We start from the raw sequence: 23,930 nt of genomic DNA on the forward strand, positions 1-23,930 counted from the left end.
TCTGGGACGTCCTGAGGTAGCCTTATTTCCTGGTGACTTCTCCATATAAGGCCAGCTGTCTCTCCAAGGATAGACTGAGTCAGATGTGTGCCCACTTATGGGCCAGTGATTTGGCACACCTTCAAAATAATATTCATAAAATGTTGCTCAACATTTACTTAGAGACTACAGGGCAAGAGTGATTTTATAATGCCAGAATAAAGGATTTATTACATGTATGTATTACATGGGAGTTCCTGAGACAGACATCTTCATGGAAAAACACTAAATAATTTATAACTCCTATAGTAAAATCAAGTATGCCAGATATTATTTGGATTCTGACTTTCAGGCATATGTCAGCTAACTGTTTGCAACATTGGTAACTTTGCTTATAGGTTCATAGCCATGTTGAAAAATATCCCGCCATAAGTGTTCATATATATTAGTATTTATGTTTGTGACTGCATTATATTTGCTGGGTGAAATGATAGGAACACTTGTTAAGGCTATTTAAACATGTTGCCAAATTGCTATAGACAAAATTAAAAGTGAAGGACTAGATTTTTAAAAAATCAATTGTGAAAACCAGTTAAAATGAATACAAGAACCATACCCCTTTCCACCAACAGAATATGAGAGTGCCTCTCTCACACCTACTTTGTGGAGTTAACAAAGTTTTAAACAATTTTGGAGGCAGACCAACAAACCAAATTAAATAACAAAAAACAACAGCCCACCCCTACCATGGTATTTAGTAGTTTGGATTCGGTGGTTTAGTTGGTTTAGTCATTTGAACTTGTTTGTTTACTTGGGAAGTTGAGACAAGTTCTGTCCTCCTGAAGTCAGAGGAGAACTATTTTGTTTTTGCTACCAGGTTGAGACCTATCCCTTACTTTCCTTTTTATTCTAACAAAATTTACACCACGCTCATGGTACAGTAAGCAGTTCTGAAGTGTATAAGATAAAAGCTGGGCTCATACTATATATACTGTTCTCTAAATTATTTTTCCTTTGAACATAGGATGTTTATAGTGAGTATGTATACAAATTTACATAGTATTTCACTACAATTGAAGACTTTGTTGCTCGTGGTGGATATTCAGGTTGCTTTCAGTGTTGTTTTTTAAATTAAATTTTATTGGGGTGACATTGGTCAACATGAACATATAGGTTTCACGTGTGGATTTCAAAGTTACAAAATCTGTATATAGCACCATGTGCCCTCCACCCAAAGTCAAATCTTCTCCTGTCACCTCATATTAGGACTCTCTTCTCCCTACACCCTTCCTGCTGGCAACTGCCACACTGCTGTTTGTGTTCATAAGTTTCAGTTTTATATCCCAAATATGAGTGAAACCATATGGTTCTTAGCTTTTGCTGTCTGACTGATTTCACTGAGCATAATGTTCTCAAAGTCTATCCATGTTGTTGTAAATGACGTTATTTTGTCCTTTCTTCTGGCTGAGTAGTATTCCATTGTGTAGATGTAACACATCTTCTTTACCCAGTCCTCTATCACAGGGCACTTCGGTTGTTTCCAGTGTGTGTTTTATTCCTGTAAACAATGCCCTAGCAATCACTGACGCTGGAATGTAGGCTTCATGTGGGCGAGCACCTAACCTCACCTGGCCTCTTTTGCTGGCTGCCACAGCCCAGCATCTGGCACAGGGCCTGGCTCAGAGTGGGCCCTCCACACATATTTTGTGAGTAAATAAACGGATATATTTGGGGAGCACTTGTGCAAGTTCATCTGTAGAATAGAGTTCTCTGATGTAGAGTTCTGCTCTGTTCCTGGCCATTCCTCATCTTGTGCTTCCTTGAGTGGACTTCTCATTGAAATCAATACTGATCTCAACAGGAATCCTCCTTGGGCCAAGCTCAACTTCTGACACTATATGTTCATGCCACATCAAATTCACTCTTCATTTTCTTAACTTTATATTGAGGTGGTTTTTTTTTAATGCTATGCCTCTGTGAACGTTTGCAATAAGAAACTGCATAGGAAATCAATTTGCTATATTTGCTGTTATAAGAGTGTTGCTAATATTTCAATGGGCAAGGCCATGTAAAAACCATTTACAGAACAAATTATAAATTGCCTGTAAACACATGACAATGAAATTCATCCATTAATTACTCAACTTTCATTAAATATCTAATATCTGCAAAGTGCTGTTATAGAAAATAAGGATATGATGATAACCAAAAAATAGAATTCTACTGCTCTCAAGAGAACAGGGACCTCACATGCCATCTCACAAGTGAACAAATTTAAATAAATACAGCCCTAGTTTGTTTAGCTCAGTGGATAGAGCGTTGGCCTGCAGATTGAAGGGTCCCAGGTTTGATTCCACTCAAGGGCACATGCCTGGATTGTGGGCTCGATCCCCAGTTGGGGGCATGCAGGAGGCAGCTGATCAACGATTCTCTCTCATCATTGATGTTTCTATCTCTCTCTCCCTCTCCCTTCCTCTCTGAAATCAATAAAAATATATTAAGAAAATAAATTATAAATACAGTCTTTCTTCCATACCTGCGGGTTCCACATTGATAGGTTCAACCATCAGCAGATCAAAAATATTTGAAAAAAAATGTTATGTTGGGGTCGTGTACATATAGGTAGGCCTACATCTGTACTGAACATGTACAGATATTTTCTTGTCATCATTCCCTAAACAAGACAGTATAACAACTATTTATAGCATTTACATTGTATTAGGTATTATATCTAATCTAAAGATGATTTAGAGTGTTGACTGAGAGAAAACAGTAAGGCTGCCAGGCAAGAAAAACCCTTATTTGGGCTTTTGAATTGAAATTCAGAAACACAGATTCTGGAAGCAACCAGAAAAGTGTCCTGTCTGGGGATTAACATTTCAGTTACATTAGCTGTTTACCAAGGATTATGATCAAAGGGAAATTTATCTTTTGGAAGTCATTGGCTTCACATGAATATTGACTTTCCATTACTGGGAAAGAAACATTTTTTGCACAGTTCTTAGAAAGCGCAGCTCTATGGTACACAGAAAGTTTCTTTCTCAGCAAAAAACTTGTGTTTTTTTGCAAGTCAGCAAGGTTGATGCAATTTGGTTGTCCAACAAGACGGAGTCAGAGTACAAGATGACTTCGGTCATCTCTTTTCACAGAAGTATACAGAGGAATGTGCATTGGTTATATGCAAATACTATACCGTTTGACAGAACGGCCTTGAGCATCCTGGGGTGATGGTAGTGGTGTCCTGGAACCAACCCATTGCTGATACTGAAGGACAACTGTAGTAAACACCTCTTACCTATAAAATTGTCAATTGTTGCCAACACTAGCCTTAAAAACATCCCCATCATTCCACCCAGCAAATCTAGTGTGTAATTGATGTGATGTGCTGCAGTTATGAAGTTCATGGAGCTAAAGGGCATGACAATGGAATGACCTTTACTTTTCTAAAATGGAACCTATGTCATGAAGACCCACTCGACTAATGGCAGATAAAACTTTTCCAGATGTTTCCAAATGTTCTCTGCCCAATCCAGTGATTCCCCTCCCCCGCCCCAATCAAATTAATATCTCTGTCTCAGTTTATTTCACAAATACCATGTAGGCATTCTCTTTCCACTATTTCATCTACCCCACTGTCCCTTGCATCTGATAACAGGGGTTTTGTTTTCACGATGGACCTTGGATGTCAGAGAGACTGGGTCTGGGGTGTGTATGTAATGTGTAGGATACACATGTGGGGTGGCCTGCCTTCTAGTTAAAAAATTTTTTTTATTGAATTTAATGGGTTGACATTGGTTAATAAAATTATATAGGTTTCAGGTGTACAATTCATCATCTGTATATTGTATTGTGTATTCACCACACCAACTCAAGTCTCCTTCCATCAACCTTTACGCTGTTACCTTCCCCAAACCCCTTGCCCTCTGGCACTCACCATACTATTGTCTGTGTCTATGAGGTTTTTTTCTTTGCTTAATCCCTCCTCCTTTTCACACAGCTCCCCAACCCCACTCCCCTCTGACAGCTGTCAGTCTGTTTTCTATCCATGAGTCTATTTCTATTTTGGTAGTTTATTTTGTTCATTAGATTCCACATGTGAGTGAAATCATATGGTACTTACCTTTCTCTGACTGGCTTATTTCACTTAGTATAATGTTCTCCAAATCCATCCATGAAGTCGCAAAGGGTAACATTTCCTTCTTTTTCTATGGCCGAGTAGCATCCCATTATGTAAGCGTATCACAGCTTTTTTATCCACTCATCTACGGATGGGCACTTGGGCTGCTTCCAAATCTTGGCAATTGGAAATAACACGGCAATGAACATAGGGTTGCATGTATTCTTCTGAATTAGTGCTTCAGGTTTCTTCAGATATATTCCCAGGAGTGTGATTGTTGGGTCAAACGGCAGTTCCATTTTTAATTTTTGGAGGAAACCCCATACTGTTTTCCACAGTGGCTGCACCAATCTTGCATTCCCAACAACAGTGCTGAGAATTCCCTTTTTTCCACATCCTCACCAGCACTTGTTGTTGATTTATTGATGGTAGCCATTTGGACAAGTCCATTTGGACAGATGTGAGGTGATATCTCATTGTGGTTTTAATTGGCATTTCTTTGATGATTAGTGATGTTGAACATCTTTTCATATGTCTCTTAGCTATTTGTATGTCTTCTTTGAAGAAGTGTCTATTCAGGTCCCCCCCTTTTTTTTTAACTGGATTGTATTTTTGGTGTTGAGCTATATCAGTTCTTTATAAATTTTGGATATTAACCTCTCATCAGATATCATTGGCAAATATGTTCTCCCATTCAGTGGGTTGTCTTTTCATTTTGTTGATGGTTTCCTTTGCTGTGCAAAAGCTTTTTAGTTTGACATGTAAGAGTTTAATTCATTTTGAGTTTATCCTTGTGGTCTAGTTTCATTTTTTTTGCACAATTCTTTCTGATTTCCCCAATACCACTTACTGAATACATTATCTTTACCCCATTGTATGTTTTTGCCTCCGTTGTCAAGTATTAATTGGCCATAACAGTGTGGGTTTCTTTCCTGGCTCTTTATTCTGTTTCTTTATCTATATGTTTGTTTTTATGCCAGGATCATGCTGTTTTGATTACTAAGGCCTTGTAGTATAGTTTGATATCAGGTGGTGTGATTCCTCCTACTTTGTTCTTCTTTCTCAAGATTGCTGTGGCTATTTGAGGCCTTTTGTAGTTCCATATAAATTTTTGGAATATTTGTTCTAGTTCTTTGAAATGCACCATTGATATCTTGATAAGAATTGCATCAAATCTATAGATTGCTTTGGGTAATACAGACATTTTAATGATGTTGATTCTTCCTATTCATGAACAATGTATACGCTTCAACTTATTTATATTTTCTTTAGTTTCTTTCTTCAGTGTCTTACAATTTTCTGAGTATAGATCTTTTATATTCTTGGTTAAATTTATTCCAAGGTATCTTATTTTATTTATTTTTTGATGTAATTATACTTGGGATTGTTTTCTTAGTTTCCTTTCTCATAATGCATTATTGGTGTCTAAAAATGCAATCGATTTTTGGGTTTTATTTTGTATCCTGCAATTTTACTGAATTTATTTACTGAATTTAAAGTTACCAGCTTTAAAAGGTTTTTTTGGGGGGTGTGGAATCTTTAAGTTACTTTATATGCAGTTTCTTCAAATAATGACAATTTTACCTCTTTTTTTTCCAATTTGGATGCCTTTTATTTCTTCTTCTTGTCTGATTTCTGTGGCTGGGACTTCCAGTACTATGTTAAATAAGAGTGGTGAAAGCAGACATCCTTGTCTTGGTTCTGATCTTAAGGGAAACACTTAGTTTTTGCCCAATAAATATGACGTTGGCTGTAGGTTTGCCATATATGGCTTTTATTATGCTGAGATATGTTCCCTCTATTCTTATTTTGTTGAGAGATTTTTTGTTTGTTTTTTTTAATCATAGATGGGTGCTGGATTTTACCAAATGTTTTTTCAGCATCTATTGATCTGATCATGTGATTTTTACCTTTAAATTTGTTTATGTGATGTATCATGTTTATTGATTTGCAGGTATTGCATCAACCTTGCATACCCAGAAAAAAGCCTACTTGATCATGGAGTATGATCTTTTTAATGTATTGCTGGATCTGGTTTACGAATATTTTGTTGAAGATTTTAGAATTCATGTACATCAGGGATAAGATTTCAATGTTATGCAATGCCTAGACATGCATTGGGGACAAAAATGATTGCTTATCACTATAATTCCACAAACAACTTAATCTAGCCCCGGAAGGAATGATTAAAAACCCAGTCCAATACTCCTTGGCTGACCTCATTTTGAGACTTAGCACCCCATGTTTGTGGAATTCAGATTTTAAAGAGGAAGGATTAATGAACATTGATGTTGACTGTTTAAAAGAATACAGCATAGAACAGAGACATTCTTCAGTTAGGGAGAGAAAGCAAAGTTGTCAGTACTTTGGCAGTTCAAAGACATGCTTTAAGCAAACAGGCTGAATTCTTTTGGCTATAGAACCAATAGACTTGAAGGATAGTAGTCCAACTAGATTTCCATCCAAGATTTCACAGAATTACAGAGTGATATTTAGTAAGTGTAGAAGGTGTGGAAGCAGAGGTTATCAAAATTTCACCACGCCCCTGGACTTCTACAGTAATTCTTGTTCCTTTCGGGAACAGTCACACTGTGTATATGTTACAGAAAGTTAAAATTTCCAGTCAGAGATGATGCATGTCTTAATCAACTGAAATCCTTAAAGCCACCTACACCAGGACTGATGTGAGGGTTTTGGCCAGTGCCCTAGGGTGAACTGGGGATGTGCCCAGCACTCTTCCCACTCAGTATGCATCTGGAAGCTCTCCCTTCCTTTCAGCCCAGGGGGAGGCTGTGGCTGGGGAGGGTGGGGCGTCTGTGCTGCCCGGGAGGCGCAGGAATGCGTATCAATCACTGTTTGGTGGGTAGTGCAGACACATTGCCCTTTTATCCCACCACCATGCAGGCCTCTCCCACCCAGGAAGTAGAGCTCTTCACAACATGGATGGCATTTTTAGTCACAGCAATAACTAACATTTGTGCAGGACGTAAGAACTTACAAAAGCTGTTGGTTTCACATTGCCAGGAATGAAATTGAGATGGCTGACGTTGATGCTGGTGTTCGCACCTTCCAGCCACATCCTTCTAACTGACTAATCAACAAATCAAAACAACCAACCAGCCCTGACCGGTTTGGCTCAGTGGATAGAGTGTCCGCCTGCGGACTCAAGGTCCCAGGTTCGATTCTGGTCAAGGGCATGTACCTTGGTTGTGGGCACATCCCCAGAGAGGGTGTGCAGGAGGTAGCTGATCAATGTTTCTCTCTCATCGATGTTTCTAACTCTCTATCCCTCTCCCTTCCTCTCTGTAAAAAAAATCAATAAAATATATTTTAAAAACAACAACAACAACAAAAAACAACCAACCAAAAAATTTTCTCTGGGACCTGTGATGAAATGCACCAAGGCATCCCCCACGCTTTTTACTAGTGACAACTTTTGATGCTGCCACCATCCAGAACATCAGGGACTTCTCTTGATCACACAGAGTTCTCTTCCTCTGTACACACTCTTCCCTACCCCGTTGGTGGTTTAGATTGGACTTTTAGTGTAGCAAGTTCAGATTTGGAGTATACGCCACTACAGGCAGGTCTGTGAATAATATGGTGTGTTTGTTTCTGTTTATTTCATTTCGCTTTAGCTTAACCCACTGATTAGGCAACCGTATGTTGTTAAAATATTTCACTTTTCAGTTCTACCTTTGCTTCAACTAACCTCACCTGCCTACATCTCTTGTAGATGAAAGAAGGAAAGTCCTTTTTACTCATCGTGACCAGGTCTCTCTCTTAGTATCAGGTAGGCGGTACCTGTAGTGGTTTCTCGATGTCCCATTGAACTTCCATTTGTAGATCATAAGCCATCAGGCTTCTGGTAGGCACTCTGAACTGCTGGTCTTTCTCCGTTCCTTCCAGGGAACTTGTAGCCCATCTACCTTGAATGATCCCTCGTTTTGGATTGCCCCTGTTGTTCTCAATGGCATCTCTCTTACTCAGCAGGCGCGCTCCTCATTGAACGTGCATGTCCACGTCTCTTATTTACATATCTGCCTGCCCACGCATATGGGAAAATTGACAATTGGCTTTTGCTTAATATCACTGTGAGCATTTCAACGTCCAGTTTATATTGTGTTATTTCTGTGCATGAAAACTGGTAAAAAAATAATTCATGTTTACTACAGAGCCCCCAACATCCTCCCTGGCACATCTCCTGCTCCGACCTTCTACAGAGGCCCCTGCCCCACTCACCAGCCATGGAGGAGACAACGACAATGCTTCCGTTGCTCTGCTTCAGCATGGGGAGGGCAGCCATACTCATGACCACATAACTGATGTAGTTGACCTCCATACTTCTGCGCACGAAGTGGATATCACCAGCAAATGGTTCCATAGTAGCGCTGGTGATGTGATTGAGAATGAGCATGTCTAGTCCTCCTGCAAGAAATGACTGTGTTGAGAGAAACTATCTGGGGTGGATACCTTTTCTTTCCCCCTCCCCCTCTCCCGTTCCTACGCTCTCCGAGCCAAGTCCCAAGGAGCAAAGACGATAGAGGAAGTCCAGAGGAGGAGAGAAGAGAAGCAGCCTCACCCAAGATCTTTCCAGCTTTGGCAATAAATTGCTCTGCGAAGGTCATGTCCTCCATGGTGCCAGCAATGTAGTGTGCTGAGGCTGCTCCATACTTCAAGCAGTCGGATACTATCTGCAGGGACACAGTGACCTTGGTTTCAGTATTGTAACCGGATTCTAAGTTTGACAGCTTGCCAACACAAAAACCAAACTCATGAGACATGATGCTGGTGAAAAAGGAAAGAGATGTTATTCAAGTGCTGGTCACCTGGGGAGATGGGGGACTCTTGTCATAAAGCCCATCATCTCAGTACAGGCAGAGGTGTTTTTAAAAAAATATATCTTTATTGATTTCAGAGAGGAAGACTGAGGGAGAGATAGAAACATCAATGATGAGAGAGAATCATCGATCGGCTGCTTCTACACATGTCCCACTAGAAATCGGGCCCACAACCCAGGCATGTGCCCCAACCAGGAATCAAACCATGACCTCCTGGTTCATAGGTCAATGCTCAACTACTGAGCCAGCCATCTGGCGGGGCCAAACAGAGATTTTTATAAGGAGGGAGAGGCAAAGCAGAACAAATAAATCAAGGGCAAAGGGGTTGAAGAGTTCTCTATGTGCAGTCCAGCACAGTCTATTCTGATAAGGATCTTAAAACTGGTTAAGTGATGGTGTCATCTCGCTTTTTTCTTGTCATCTTGGTTCTATGGTTGAAGGTTAGCAAATCTCCTGGAACCAGGGTGACTGAAGGCTGGAGTCTATATCTTCTGAAGTTAGTTCCTAGGATTCTCATACAAACATGCTGTTTATCTATAAGCTACATCTTAGAGTCAGCTTTACAGACACAATGTCAAAAGAATGGCGGGCTGGGGTACAATTCCTACTGTTACAGTATTGGCTACAGACCTTTGGGGACAGTCTCTGAGGTAATGGGGATTTAGATGAGAAGTTGTTCACAGCACTGGTTTGATAAGAAATGTTAGCGGCTTTATGTGCATGAACGTGAATTTAGTGAACGTGTGTGTGTGTGTGTGTGTGTGTGTGTGTTGCTAAATGCAACCCGACATAATCTTTGTCCTCGGTATGAAATACTTTTCTGGCAGTATTTCAGGTAGGGTGTAAATGGGTAAGTCATCACTGTGCTTGGGTTCAAGTCCATGATTTGTGTATGTGAGTCTTTGTGAATAGATGTTTTTGAATGATACTAGTTTCCATGTGGGTAGCCCTAGGTTTGTGAATGTTTTATATCCTTGGGTTTGTGAGTCTGAGCATATAAGAGGGCATGTGTGTGAAAGTTTGCATGGGTACAAGAATATTAATTCATGTGTAGATACTGGAATTTTGATACCTGAGTACATATTTATATATCTGTGACTTTGTGTATAACTGTGTGTGCAGAAGCATGTCTATGAGTCTATATAACCCAAGAACTTTGTGTCTCTCTCTCTCTATATGTATGGGAATGAACACTGAAATGCATATTTTCATATTATTATGGGTGTTTGAGCCTGTATGTGTGTGTGCCTGCGCATGTGTGTGTATGCATCTGTGTATGGATGTGCCAGTCTCTTTACATTGGCATGTATATGTAAGTATATTATATAAAAATACATCTGGGCATGTGAGCATGTATGTGTTTGCGGGCACAGAACCCTCACCTTCTTTTTAAAAAACATATATTTTATTGATTTTAGAGAGGAAAGGAGAGGGGGAGAGAGAAACATCAATGATGAGAGAGAATCATTGATTGGCTGCCTCCTACACGCCCCCCACTGGGGGTTGAGCCCAAAACCCAGGCATGTGCCCTTGGCTGGAATCGAACCCAGGACCCCTCAGTCCACAGGCAGACGCTCTATCCATTGAGCCAAACCAGCTAGGGCACCCTCACCTTCTTTAGAGCTTCTTCTGACCTCGCTGTCACCATCACGTGGGCTCCCATCTTCGCCAGATGATAGGCCATCTCTTTTCCAATCCCCTTGCTGGCCCCTGTGACAATCACTTTCTTTCCTTGGAGCATCTCTGGGAAACCCCAAAAGGAAGTGAGGAGTAAACCCAACTTGGCAGCAACATTCCTCCTCCTGCTCTGGACAGGGGCAGCCTTATCTCAATGCCTCACGGTTATACGTCCAGATCAACTTATTTGCATACATCAGTGGAGGAAAGTTCAAGTCTTTCATAAATATGCTCTGAAATGGTGGTTTGGCTTGGTTGCTCAGAACCAAGTCTACCTACTGTTTCTCCTAAAAATCAACAACAAGACAAAACAACCCTCCTTGGACAGAAGTTTCAGCTGGAACACTAGAGTTCCAGGTGTTTCTGGACTCAGCCAGTTTTGCTCAATTGAAAAAAAAATGCAAAAAGTAATCAAAACAGAGATCCCAGGGATTTTCCCTCACTTCTAGTTAGTCATCAACTCCAGACTACTTTCCTGCCTCCCACTTATCAGTCCTTCCACAGAGCTCCAATATCTGGCTGAGCTGTGAATTTTGGAGTTACCCTTATTTTTTAGGGGATCTGAAATTGCTTTTCATTAAGGGGGCCAAGTGCCACACGGACCATTTGCTCTTGGCTATGTGATTTCCCTTACCCACACTCCTGTTACCCATCCCTGTGGCAGGAGGACACAGAAATCCTCTCCCACCTCAGGGTCTCTTGTCTTTCTACAACTTTGGAGGTCAGGAAATCATCATGATTCTCCGGCACTGCAGCTACCCGTTTTTTTCTTTTTATCTATCTCTTCAAAATTAGACACACTGGTACTTACCTGGTTTGAATTCCTCATCCGCGGAATAGTAGTAGTAGGCCAAGAAGATCCCCAGAATGGGTAGGAGATAGTTTTTCATACAAGCCATCGGACAGGGATCTGGCACGAGGAGCCCTGTAGGACACACAGAGAGAATCTACACCACTTTTTACAGCCTTCCAGGCAGGCAGCAGCCTCTGAATTGTGACATCAGGCCCGGGGAGGCTGGAGTAGTCTCAGACAGTGCTAGCCAATTTCCCTGTCAGAGCAGCGCGATTGGCTATGGGTGAGATCGCACTCATCTTGGCAGCCTGCATGGTAGATTTCACAATGAACGATATTTATTCCAATGCATTGAGCAAGAAGAGACTTTACAGATCGCCAAGTTCATGACTGTACAGGACTGGATTCCCAGAATCACTGCCCTGAGTCCATCTTCCTCTGAACAACATTTACACTAGCAATCGACGACTTTACACAAGTGCATGGCAAACCCCCGTTTCGGAGCATGTTTATATGTGTGCGGCTTCCGGGGAAATGTGAGTAATAGCCAAGAGAGCCAAGTTCAAGTCAAATCTCACTCTCAGTTCCACCTCCTAGTCAGAAGCTATTAAAAATAATAGCCCAATACAGAAAAATAAGCTTCTTAAGAAAATATGTGCAAAATATGTTCTTGGAAAATAAGCAAGCCCGATAAACCTCACACAAGTTCAGTGACCATGTATTACAACATCAAAAGGGAATGCAAGCCAGCCAGAACCCAGATGGCAAGACTCTCAGGAAAGCTCTAGCCGATTTGGCTCAGTGGATAGAGCATTGGCCCATGGACTTGAAGGGTCCTGGGCTTGATTCTGGTCCAGGGCACTACACCTCAGTTGCAGGCTTGATCCCTGTGTGGAAGGCAACCAATCCATGTGTCTCTCTCACATCAATGTTTCTCTCTCTCTCTCTCTCTCTCTCTGTCTCTCTCCCTCCATTCTCTCTCTCTAAAAAAACACACAAAAAAACACACACCAAAACCCAAAAACAAACAAACAAAAAAACCAATGGAAAAATATCCTTGGGTGAGGATTAACAAGAACAACAAACAGCTCTCAGGAAAGTACAACGGAATGTACACTTAAGACTTTAATAGCAAATAAAGAAGGAATAATGAGTGCCAAAAATAAAAAAACGGTACAAAGCTATTAAACTGGGTCTTATAAATGCTATTGAGGAGGGAGAACCATGGAGAAGTTGCTGCAAGAGAAGGCCTGGTGCAGGAGAACAAGCAGCGAGCACCTTCGAGGCAACACTGGCCTGAAAATCCCACAGCCAGCTGAAAACTGATCTGGAACAATACAAGGACCATAGAGGAGAAGCCCTTAGTAATTTAGAATTTATCATAGAATTATAGAAATAACCACGCTGGTATGTCTATAGTAAGAATTCATTAAGGAGCAATTCTTAAAGAATGAATTGACGATATATTATTGTTAAGTTTTTCAACTTAAAACCAACTAACCAAACCATAAAAATTACCCCATCACAGAGCAAATTCGGAATTCTGCAAAGTTACCAATAGAACTGAGAAAACCATTTACATGTGACGGTAAGAACGGGTATGGGGTTTTGGACAAGGAATATGGGTTGAGGGTAGGGGTTGGGGGGTTCTCACAATATTAAGACAAATCGAGTTATGACACCAAGTACAGGATCTGGAAACGCTCCCTGAACTTTCACTTCAGAGTAAGAGAAAAGAATTGAAGACCCAAAGGAGATGAAATAATGTGTCAACAGAGACCCACAGCTGTAAAGTTTACTTCCAGAAAACAATGAAAATTTGAGAATAGTTAAGGGCTAGATAGAGCTCAAGGTCCATGGAGGACAAAATAGAAAAAAATAAAAAGGAAAATTCAAGTAGAAAATTATATTACCTACTGTCAGAACTGTAAGAGTTATATGCATAATTTTACAACTGACTTTATGCTACCAAGGTATGTTACAGACTAGATCCATTTTCATCTCTACAGCAAAGGAAATTTAAGTTTATTTTCTTAATACTGTACTATTAATAATAAAATTATAGGAAGAAACAATTGCTTGAAAATATGATGATGCTGAAAGGATGGAAAGATGGACAGACTAGGAAAGTTTATTGTCTGACAAAAAAATAAAAAAAATTAAAATTCACTACTGAAAAGATAATTTAAAGACATAAAAAATAACAATGAGTAGGATAAACAGCAGGGCGATAGAATGTAAAACTAATGCATTGACTATAGTTGATTGTTGGCTGAATTAAAAAATAAAGTCCAACCTTGTGCTGCCTCAAAAGACAAATAAACACAGACGTTAACTCACCACACACAGATGAATAACTTGATGACCTAATAGCTATCAAGCCAGAAAACAAGGGCAGAGAAAGCACCTAACAAAGTAACATTCATGGAATTAGATGAAATAATTTTTAGTCAGTAAAGTGCATTAATGAGAAATGAGGACAATGCATAATGGTATATATTCTTAGCAGTTCTTAAAATGTTTAGTCTCAGGATCCCTTTACAAGCTTAACAACTATTGAGGATCACAAAGAAATGTGCATATGTGGGGAAAAAAGTCCTATAATCTCTTAGTATGATTATGAAAACAGTTTTGATCTTTTAGACCCCCAGTGGGGTCTCAGGGACCCAGGGGTAGCACATTTTGGCCATATTATGTAATAAACGCAGATCACTGTATGTCCATATTTATATGCCTGGTTGTTTCATTTGCTTATAAACTCCTGGAGGACAGGGACCACATCGTTTCCATCTTTGCTGTTTTAGTGTTTCTGAGTTTCCTCAGCAACGAGAAGAGGCCTGGCTTCCTGGACTGAGTTAAAAAGCAGGGAAATCCCTGGGATTCTGTGTTCTGGTCACACCCGATCAGCCCCACTCCCTAGTCCTCTTCTAGAGCTTCTCACCAATTTAAAAAAATATGAAAGGAAACAATGGTTTCACCTCGCATTTCTTTCGAGTCAAATTTTCCCCAAGCAAGTAAAGTTGCTTTCACTGCCACAGCACCAAAGCTAGCTGTGCACGCCACTCCTCTGTGCTGCCTCCCATTTTGAAAAATTAAATTTCAAAATGGGTAACATTGGTTAATAGCATTATAGAATATTCAGGTGTACAACGTTATAATATGACATCTGTGTACTCTACGGTGTGCTCACTACCTGAAGTCTAATTTCCTTCCATTAGCATATATTTGACCCCCATTACCCACTGCTCCCTCCCCTCCCCACTTTCCCTTCTGGGACCCACCTGTTAGAATGGCCATTATAAAAAAATATAAGAAATAACAAGTGTTGGAGAGGGTGTGCAAGAAAGGGAACCTCAGATACTGCTGGTGGGAAACTAAGTGCAGCCACTGTGGAAACCAGTATGGCCTGGCCAGCTTGGTTCAGTGGTTGAGTGTAGACCTATGAACCAGGAGGTCATGGTTCAGTTCCAGGTCAGGGCACATGCCCGGGCTGTGGGCTCAATTCCCAGTGTGGGGTGTGCAGGAGGCAGCCAATCAATGATTCTCTCTCATCATTGATGTTTCTATCTCTCTCCCTCGATCTTCCTCTCTGAAATCAATTATACATATATAATAAAAGCATAATATGCTAATTAGGCTGGACGTCCTTCTGGACGACCTTCTGGATGAAGCTGGGGCTTCAAGGGAAGCCCAGATCCTGGGTGCCAGAGGGAAGCCGGAGCCGGCAGCAGGGGAAGGAAGGCCTACACTTGCACAAATTTCATGCATCGGGCCTCTAGCATATATTTAAAGAAAACAGTATGGAGACTCCTCAAAAAATTAAGAGTAGAGCCATCATTCTGCGTGCCACCCCTTCTTTGCAATGCATTGACTATCTACATTTCAGACAGGCTTTCCGTGAAATATCATGAACACAACCTGGCAGTTTTCAGAAACCTAGAGAATGGGTTCCCCTCAGCTGGAGGTGCAGGTGGGAGGCCAGCCAGGCTTTCATTCCCTGCCAACTGAAGGGGGTCCAGAAAAAGCAACAAGGTGAGAGGAGCACAGGGCTTGAAGGGAAAGGGACTCTGGGGGATGGGCCAGGCCTGGGAGGACTACTAGGAGAAGGCAAACATGTGAGAAGGAACAGCCAGAGGGAAATTTGCATACATATGGCCTGACATGCGGATCTCGAGAGGAGTTCCTGTCATTTCTGAGGCCCAAGCCGCTACTGTGCTTTTCAGGGCCGTTCAGCAGCTTTGCTAAGAAAGTGGTCTCTTTTTAAAAAAATGAATCCTGCCAGGGGAATAGCGGGCAGACCCAGAGTACGTGGTGGGTGAACGCTCCCTGTTGGGAGGTGCTGCCTTCCCTGGGAGAATAACATGCACCTGTTGAGACAGGAAAGGATCTTGGCATGACATTAGAATTCCCCTTCTCTCCACCCCGCCACCCCAGGCCAGTTCCCTAGGGCTGATTTTGGAGGAATTTGTAAATCTGTGCCATGGCCACTGAAATTTGTTCCCAGCGATGGACACGACTATGGTTTCTTCTAATAACAGGGACTCCTCTCCTCCCCCTCCTCCCTTTCCTCTCTCTCCCCAGGGGAAGAAGTTATCATTCAGCAACTCTCTGCATGACCCTCCTCCTAATGGACAGATTTACTCATAGTTTCCACCGAATGGATGGAAGCTGCGGTGTGGAACAATGAACTAAGAGTGCCCTGTGTGCGCTGTCCTGTCCCCTCCTGTCATTTGTGGTCTGTGGCAGGGGCGCTGGTGGGGCAGACCGCCTGTGGCTGGGAGAGCTAGGAGCCTCTTGGGGAAGAGCCAGTATCCTAATGAGGCCTGGAACCAGCGTGGATCCCGGCCCGTCAGTGCGGGTGGAGTGGAGGCAGCTCAGAACATGTCCTAGCGGGTTTTTCGGTTTTTTTTTTCATCTGGCCTCACTCCTATGCACCAGCATCAGAGCATGGAGGGCAGAGCCCACACAGTAACTGAAGAAGCCACTGCCTGAGGACTTGGGTGAAGCATTGGTACACAAGGGAGCAGAGGGCGAGTCCCACACAGCTGAGAGGACTGACTCCAGCAAAAACCACTTCTCAGCATTGTTCCCTGGTTGCTCCGCCCGGCTTTCAGGGAGCACAGCGAGGTGGCACAGCAGCCTCAGCTGGGTGGCTTTCTTAGGGTGCCAGGGACTAGCACTGGAGGGAACCACTTCCAGGTGGGAAACTGGGCTGCCAGACTTAGCAGATTTAGCAGATGGAAGTACCGGACACCCAGTTACATGTGCTTTGCAGGTAAACAATGAATACACTCTTAGGGTACCTGTAATCTCAACTATTGCAGGGGATATACTTATGCTAACACATTTTTATTATTTATCTGAAATTCAGATTTAACTGGGTATCTTATGGTTTATCTGAGATTCTTAGACGTGGCACAGAGCTTTGGGAACACGGAGAAGCTGTGCCTCAGGTGTGGACAGAACATCCTTGACCGTGGCTACTGAGAGCAGAGGCGAGACCGCCCATTTACCTTCCCCACCGTGGAGCTCAGGAGCCTGGCCACAGACAGCCTCTCAAAGGACTCTGGGTAGGAAAGGAGGACAAGGGCACATGGCTGAGTGGAGACTGCATCTGCTGACATTTTTTTAGTGCCTACTACGTGTCAGGTGCTATGAATGAAAAATAAACCCAAAACACAATGCTTTCCTGACCAGGTTGACTGCAGTATGTACCTCTCACTCCTGTTTGCGCCTCGTCATGCTCCCTTCTGATCTTAAAATGCAATTCACACCTGTAAGGCAAGGAAAATTCAACCCTGGTTGGTTGAATTTTCCATTTCCTGTCTGATGGGAGGGGTCATGACCTTTGAGGGCGTGGAAACAGCCCAGAAAAATGACCTAATTAGGAACCGAAGGAGCATGGTCTAGGTTTAGGATGTTGAGTTTCTGCCAGCAGAGGGAGCCCCAGGGTTGGGAGAGAAAGCTCAGACTGCAGGGGTTAAAAAAATCACTAGGGTGGGGAACTTTCTGGCAATGTGTTCAGCAGTCCAGAGGGACTTCAGAGTCAAATTCAGATAAAAGAGGATGAAAGAGAGAGGAAGGGGGAAAGCTAGACTTACAGTACACTGACATGTACACAGCAACAGTTACACACCCAAATCGCAGAGCCCCTTCCTCCCCCCTCCGTAGGCACACTGACAATTTCTGCTCTAGTCCAGTGGTTCCCAAACCTTGCAGTGCCACTGAGTCATGGGGGGAACTAAGGGTAGATTCCCAGACCCCACCGGGACCTGTTGAACCAGACCCATCAACGGTGGGACCCAGGAATCTGTATTTTTACAAAGCTCCCCAGGCGATTGTGAAGCAAACTGTGGACAGACAGTCTGATAAACTGCTCTGGGTAATTAGGTAAGTACCTTAATTGTAGCTTTTTTGAGACTTAATTTAAGGGCTCCAGGCATCAACATGTTGATGGGTGGATTGAATGTAATCCATGGGAGTACGCCATTATGATTGAACTTTCTCTCAAAAAAATGTCTATATCAATTTCTAGGAATAATTTCTATGTCAATATAATACATGAAGAGCATTTAAAAAGTTACATGGCACAAAAGGCTTATGAATAACAGGAATCCTTACTCCTCATATCTCCATGCCCTACCTTCATTTCAGAGCCCTTCCTTTCTGTTTTTTAAAGAATGGCTTATTGACTTAGAGAGAGGGGAAGGAAGAGGGGGAGAGAGGGGGAGAGAGAAAGAGAGAAACACATGGATGTGAGAGCGCAACATCAATTAGCTGCCTCCTGCATGCCCCCTACCGGGGATCGAGCCTGAAACCTAGGCATGTGCCCTAGACCTGGAATCGAACTGGCAACCTCCTGGTGCAGTGGATGATGCCCAACCAGCTGAGCCACATTGGCAACCCCTTTTTTATTTTTTTTTTATTTTTATTTTTTTATTTTTTTTTTAATTTTTTTATTTTTCGCTTAAAGTATTACAAAGGGTATTACATAAGTGTCCTTTTTCTCCCCCCCGCCCTTGACAAACCCCTACCCTCCCTTACCCCCCAGTGTCTTATGTCCATTAGTTATGCTTATATGCATGCATACAAGTCCTTCGGTTGAACTCTTACTCCCCTCCCTCCTGCCCCCCAACTCTCTCTGGCCTTCCCACTGCAGTTTGACAATCAGTTTGAGGCAGCTCTGCCTCTGTATCTATTATTGTTCAAAAGTTTGTAAAGGTCTTTATTATCCATGAATGAGTGAGATCATGTGGTATTTTTCCTTCATTGACTGGCTTGTTTCACTTAGCATAATGCTCTCCAGTTCCATCCATGATGACAACCCCTTTTTTAAATCTTATTTTTTCCCTCTGAGAATTAACCACATATTTTAAAACAATATGCTTTTTACTACTGTTCTTTGATTATGCAATTTGAGAAATTATTTATTGATTTTTCTACTAAGAAATATTAGGATTTTGCTTTTTTTAACAACACATGTAGAAACTCATTTCCTTTCTTCTAGACTCCTAGTACTATTCTTTCATCATTTTAATTAAATCAAGTCAGTGTTCATATTATTATGACTAATTGTTTACAGCTCAGCAATGTAATGTACGGTGATTCCATTTCTTTTCTTTTTTTCTTCCCACCCTCCCTCTTTACCAGAGTGTACAATCACACTTTTGTTTGTTTGCTTGCTCAGTTCTCCAAATCCTCTGACAAGAGGTAGAAAAATAAATTGGTTAAATTAATTGGATAATCTGATATTTTCCCCCTCATATATCCCTCTTGGAGCTCTCAATCCTGCTGTGCCCATTTGCACTAGAAGCTTGATAGGCTGGTGGTCGCTGGGACATTTCTTTGCCATCCACATGAGAACTCCGACTTCTCTCCCGGGTAACTTTCCCTAAGTGGTAAGGAAATTCTTTGAGACCTAGGATGCAGGAGTGCTATTTTACATTTAACATTTTCACATGGGCACCCATCCATCAGATCACAGCCGCATAAACCCCAGGGTGACAGCTCTGCCTGCTTGTCCTGATTTCACCCTCGCCTTGATTCATGGTTTGGCTGGGTAGGGATTTCTAGGTTGAAGATTATTTTCTCATGGAAGGGGAAGACATTGCTGGATTGCCTTTCAGTTTCCAGCTTCCGGTGTTGACCCTGCAAAGCCCAATTGCTGCCTGGATTCCTGATCCTTGGTTTGTGAACTGGTTTTCCTCTTTCAAGAACTTTTGGGATCCTTTTATTGCTGGGGTTCTAGCATTTATAATGATGTACTTTGGGGAGAGTTTTTTTTTTTTCATTCATTGTGTTGAGCACACACTGGGGCCTTTCCATAGGGAAATGCAAAGCTTTCATTGTGGGAAATTTTGGAGACATTCGTTTTTTGGTTAACGTATTTTACTCAGTTTTCTCTGTGCTCTCTTTTTGGAATTCATAATTAGAAGATGTCAGCGCTCCTGGAGCAATCCATGTAAGCTTCTTATTGTTATTGTCCTATTTTTAAATTTATTTTCCTTTTTGACCTGCTTTCCAGGAGATTTTGTCAATTTTATCTTGCAATGCTTCATTTAAATTTATATTTCTAGTTGCACTTTTTAAAATTTATTTTAAAAAGCTCTTTCTTGTTCCCTACTACTTTTTTAAAAACACTGGTTTCCTGGTCTTCACTCATGGAGGCCCTGTTTTTCCTTATCTCAGGGGGTAATTTCGATGTTGTTGTGAATTAACGATTTCTTCTGCTCTCTCGGTTATTATGGAGTTTTTATCTTCAATGTCAGAGGCTTTTATTCCATGATTGATGATCCTTGGAGTCCATTCCTTGGCTGTTGGGGGTGCTGTATGGAAAGGCAGGGCTGGCTGTTGGCTCTACTGTTGGATAATCCAGAGGGTACTGGCCATTTTCATTGGGGAACCCCAAATACCAGTGCGTTAGTTGTTTTCTCTTTGGTTGAGTATCTTCTACACAGAGGAATCCTTAGTTTTTCTGCCTAGTGTGGGCTGGAGAGGGATATAAACCCGGCTGTTGGTGTTCCGGGAGCTGAGCCAGAACGAGGAGCTGGGGAATCTCATCTTTCAGGATGGAGTCTTTAATCCTGCTTCTAGCTCCATGCCTAAACCCACACTCTGCTGAGCCCGCTGCCTCTTAGGCCATTTTCTCCAAAATATAGACTTTCCTTCTTCAGTTGGAGGGCAGGAGAGGGGATCTGGAGTGTCTCCTATTGTTCGCCCCTCTGTCCCTCTGTTCTGAGATCCGATGCCCTGGTTCCTGAGACTCTCCTGGGCTCTGTGACTTCTTGTTGGCTTCCTGCCATGGGCAGTTGGGCTTCCTCCAGCGGTCTCCAGTTTGCTAAGTCACGTATCACTCGTCCATTTACTTTCCCTCTTGCAAAAGAGTGTCGACATCTCTTATCCGCTATTGTTTCCATTCCAGTTCTGTTTGACCTTGTGTTTTATAGCATGTCAATTCTTCTACTGTGATAAGTGCATTTTGTATGAAAGCAGAAATGAATATGGCTTTTCAACTCCCAGGTTTAACCCTAGGTAGATAGCTCTTTCGAGGAGACTGTCGGGCTTGAAATGAGGGGAAACTTGTGACATCTTCTATCTCCTCCCCTAGGTTACCCAAGAGTCAAGAGTGTGGAAATGAGACATTAAGTCATTTTAATGGAAGGAAAGGAGGAAAAACATTTCATTTGTTTATTCATCCAGTCTTTCCAAACATTTATTGAGCACTAATAAATAATCTAACCTATGCTAGGTGCCAGGAATATAAAAGCTGAGCAATATTTGCTATCTTCCTTCAAGGAAGTTGTAGTTAATCATAAGGCAGGCAGGCAAGTAAATTAAAAGTCACGATAGTTAATAACATACTATACAGTAATAAGGGTGCACATATTGCCTTGTGCTAGCCATTTTCATGACGATGACCTCATTTCATTCTTGTTACCGTTTTTACGTTGGATATCATTAACCATCTTTTGCAGATGAGAAGTTATTAGAGGAGTACAGAACAGGCCACCCAAATCAGCCCAGAGAGGGGGAAGGGCTTCTGGGAGGAGGTGGCCCTGGAGTTAAGTTTTGAAGGATAAGTACAAGTTATGGAGATGAAGTTGGGGGAAGGGCATTCCAAGCAGAGGGAACTCCCTGTGTTCAGGCAAGGGGTCTTGAAATAGCTCGGCATGCCTGAGGAACCTCACGTAGACTGAAATTGGAGCACTTGGGGGCGTGGCCACTGAACTATAAGTATCCACGTTAGTCTGGATTGTGATCCTGGGCCTACTAAGGAGAGCTGCAGAATATGTGATTCCCTCTGTGAATCTGAGCAAATTAAAAAATACTATTTGTAAAATGGAGACGTCACGCGATTATATAAAGAGATGAAATATGTAACCCTGGATTAATGGTAGGAATGTAAAATATTCTAGTTCTCTTAGGACAAACCTGCCTTAAATCCTTCTTCCATGGTCTCTAGTCCCCTGACTGTTACAAAACAGATTCTGGAAAATCTTAACTATTAGGCAAATCTTTTCTCTCTGTCCATTTTGGCCAGGCCAGGATTAATTGAGCAACTTTTTAACAGAATATTTTACTTAATCAGCAGATGCAGTATTTATGAGTTCTCGGGCGTCTGGGGCATCTTTCCTGTAAAGTTTAGGTGGGACCAGGAGCATTGAGTCCCAGACTCCCCTCCACCACTGACATACGTGTGACCTTCGACGAGGCCCTGCCCTTGCCTGGGCTTTAATTCCCTCACCTGGCAAATGAGAGGAATTAAATTAGATTAGCGTTAAGATTTGTTCCAGCTCAGAAACTGGATGCAGGAAGCTTTGAGCTGTACTGAAATAATATAAAGAGCAACCTTGGATTTTTGGATTCTATTTTCATATCATGCTACGGAGGGAAAGGCAATTCCTTTTACATCTTGGCAAGCAGGCAGAAGTGAGATCCTTCTGTCTCTCCACCCTCCTTCCAGCTTCTGACTCTGATTTACTCACACCAACCCTAACGAGAAATACTGGCACTAAAAAGCGCACTTCAGCGTGTCCCTCTGGATTCTTAAGCTCTGTTGGAAAAGTTGGGGGAGCAGGACTCTTAAAAGCCAGCCGTCGGGAAAACACATCGCCATCGTCTGTCTGTAGACGCTTTCCAAAGCCTGAGCCTCGCTGTTTAAATCCCTCCAAGACTGGATCAGTAAACCGCAAGCTTCTGGGTGATACTGTTATTGATGGCAAGTGAGGGTTCGGGTAAATGGTGGGAGTGGGGACTGGCATTTCCTGTTCCTGTCAGCGTTTCTCTAACTGGCCTGAAAGAAGTGCTTTTGAATTCGCTCTGCACAGGCCCTTTCAAAGCTCAGAAGGTCAGTATCCTAGCATCCTGAGCAGCCAGGCAGGACTGGGACTAAGGAACAGGTGAAGAGCACGTGAAGAACTGTGACTGACAACTGTAGGCCTCCCTTGGTCCATTGAACAAGACTTCTCGAAATAAAACAAGCCTTTCTCAAAGCTCCCCATCTCCATATTAATAATGTTCAACTGGCTGATGATTGGCTGCAAGATGCAGTTGCCAGCACTTTTAGCAATTCCTAGGAGATTGCCTGATGTTTGTACTCTGTCATCGGGTTAAAGCCAATTTTTTAAAAAAAATGCTTATGACCTGTAATCTTTGTAGGATTTCAAAGAACGTGCAGACATTTTAAAAAAACTATTTTTGCAACATTTTCATTCCATCTTAACTTTCTGTCCCAGGATGATCAGAACGCTCTCAGTGCCAGTGACAGGCGTCTGGTTCCATCTGTCTTACATCTTCCCTCCTACACATTTATTTCATAACTCATTGGGCATTTCTTCTTCTTTTTTTCCCTTTGACCAGCATTTGACACTGAAATCTCTCTTCAGCCCAGCCCTCTAATTTATTCCATTATTTCAATAGTAGTTTTCTGAGTATTTACTATGAACTAGGCCCTGACACAATGGTGATGCTATAAAACATAATGGGATTTTAAAAAGTCTTACCTTGAGGTTTCAACCAAATTTTACTTCTTTTTATGGATCTCCTTTTTTCCTTGTGCTTTTCTTCCCCTCTCTCCTCCTCTGCCTTCCCTTCTGTTTCATCTCTCTCCTCCTCTGCGGTTTCCCACTCTTTGGGGAGGGGCAAGATTTCCTGCTCAGAAGTTGGTTGGTTTCTGGGAGGAGTCAGAAGATCTGGTTCAGGACTTGAACCAGCTGGTCTGCCACCTGATACAAGGAGGTGAAATCCAGGTCAAGGAAGACCTTGTGCTGGGACCAAGGTTGCAGCCAGGAGACTCCCAGGAGAGGAGCCCTAAAGGGAAGCCGGAGTAGGCCAGTCTTGGACGCAAGCATCAGGGTTCCCCAGAGGACAGAGGACCTCCTGAGGCAGCCCCAGGGCATGAATGATTGGAAGTGGTCCTGGTTGCCCTGGAGACTTATCCATTCCTATTGTTAGCTTTAAACATGCCAGAGGCACACCAGGCAGAATCCCTGTCCCACCTTTAGCGCTTGCTCTCAGATTCTTG

The 23,930-nt window shown here is 42.3% G+C and overlaps 1 protein-coding gene across 2 annotated transcripts in view; it reads right to left on the reverse strand.

Annotated features, from left to right (window-relative positions):
- Positions 1-23,492, reverse strand: part of HSD11B1 (hydroxysteroid 11-beta dehydrogenase 1) — a 28,712-nt gene extending 5,220 nt beyond the window's left edge. The window contains exons 1-5 of one of the 2 annotated variants that reach the window (XM_070397449.1): positions 23,410-23,492; positions 11,426-11,539; positions 10,550-10,680; positions 8,679-8,790; positions 8,339-8,524 (exon numbers count right to left, since the gene is read on the reverse strand). In XM_070397449.1, coding sequence (XP_070253550.1) covers positions 8,339-8,524; positions 8,679-8,790; positions 10,550-10,680; positions 11,426-11,513 — 517 coding nt within the window. In that variant the 5' untranslated portion in view covers positions 11,514-11,539; positions 23,410-23,492. Of the gene's footprint in view, positions 1-8,338; positions 8,525-8,678; positions 8,791-10,549; positions 10,681-11,425; positions 11,562-23,409 lie in introns of both variants that reach the window. The other variant, XM_070397450.1, reaches the window with a different exon arrangement.
- Between the last annotated feature and the right edge of the window lie 438 nt (positions 23,493-23,930).

Source organism: Myotis yumanensis, unplaced genomic scaffold (genome assembly GCF_028538775.1).
Source record: "Myotis yumanensis isolate MYYU_CA2020_CCGP unplaced genomic scaffold, mMyoYum1.0.hap1 SCAF_17, whole genome shotgun sequence".
NCBI classification, from domain to species: Eukaryota; Metazoa; Chordata; class Mammalia; order Chiroptera; family Vespertilionidae; genus Myotis; species Myotis yumanensis.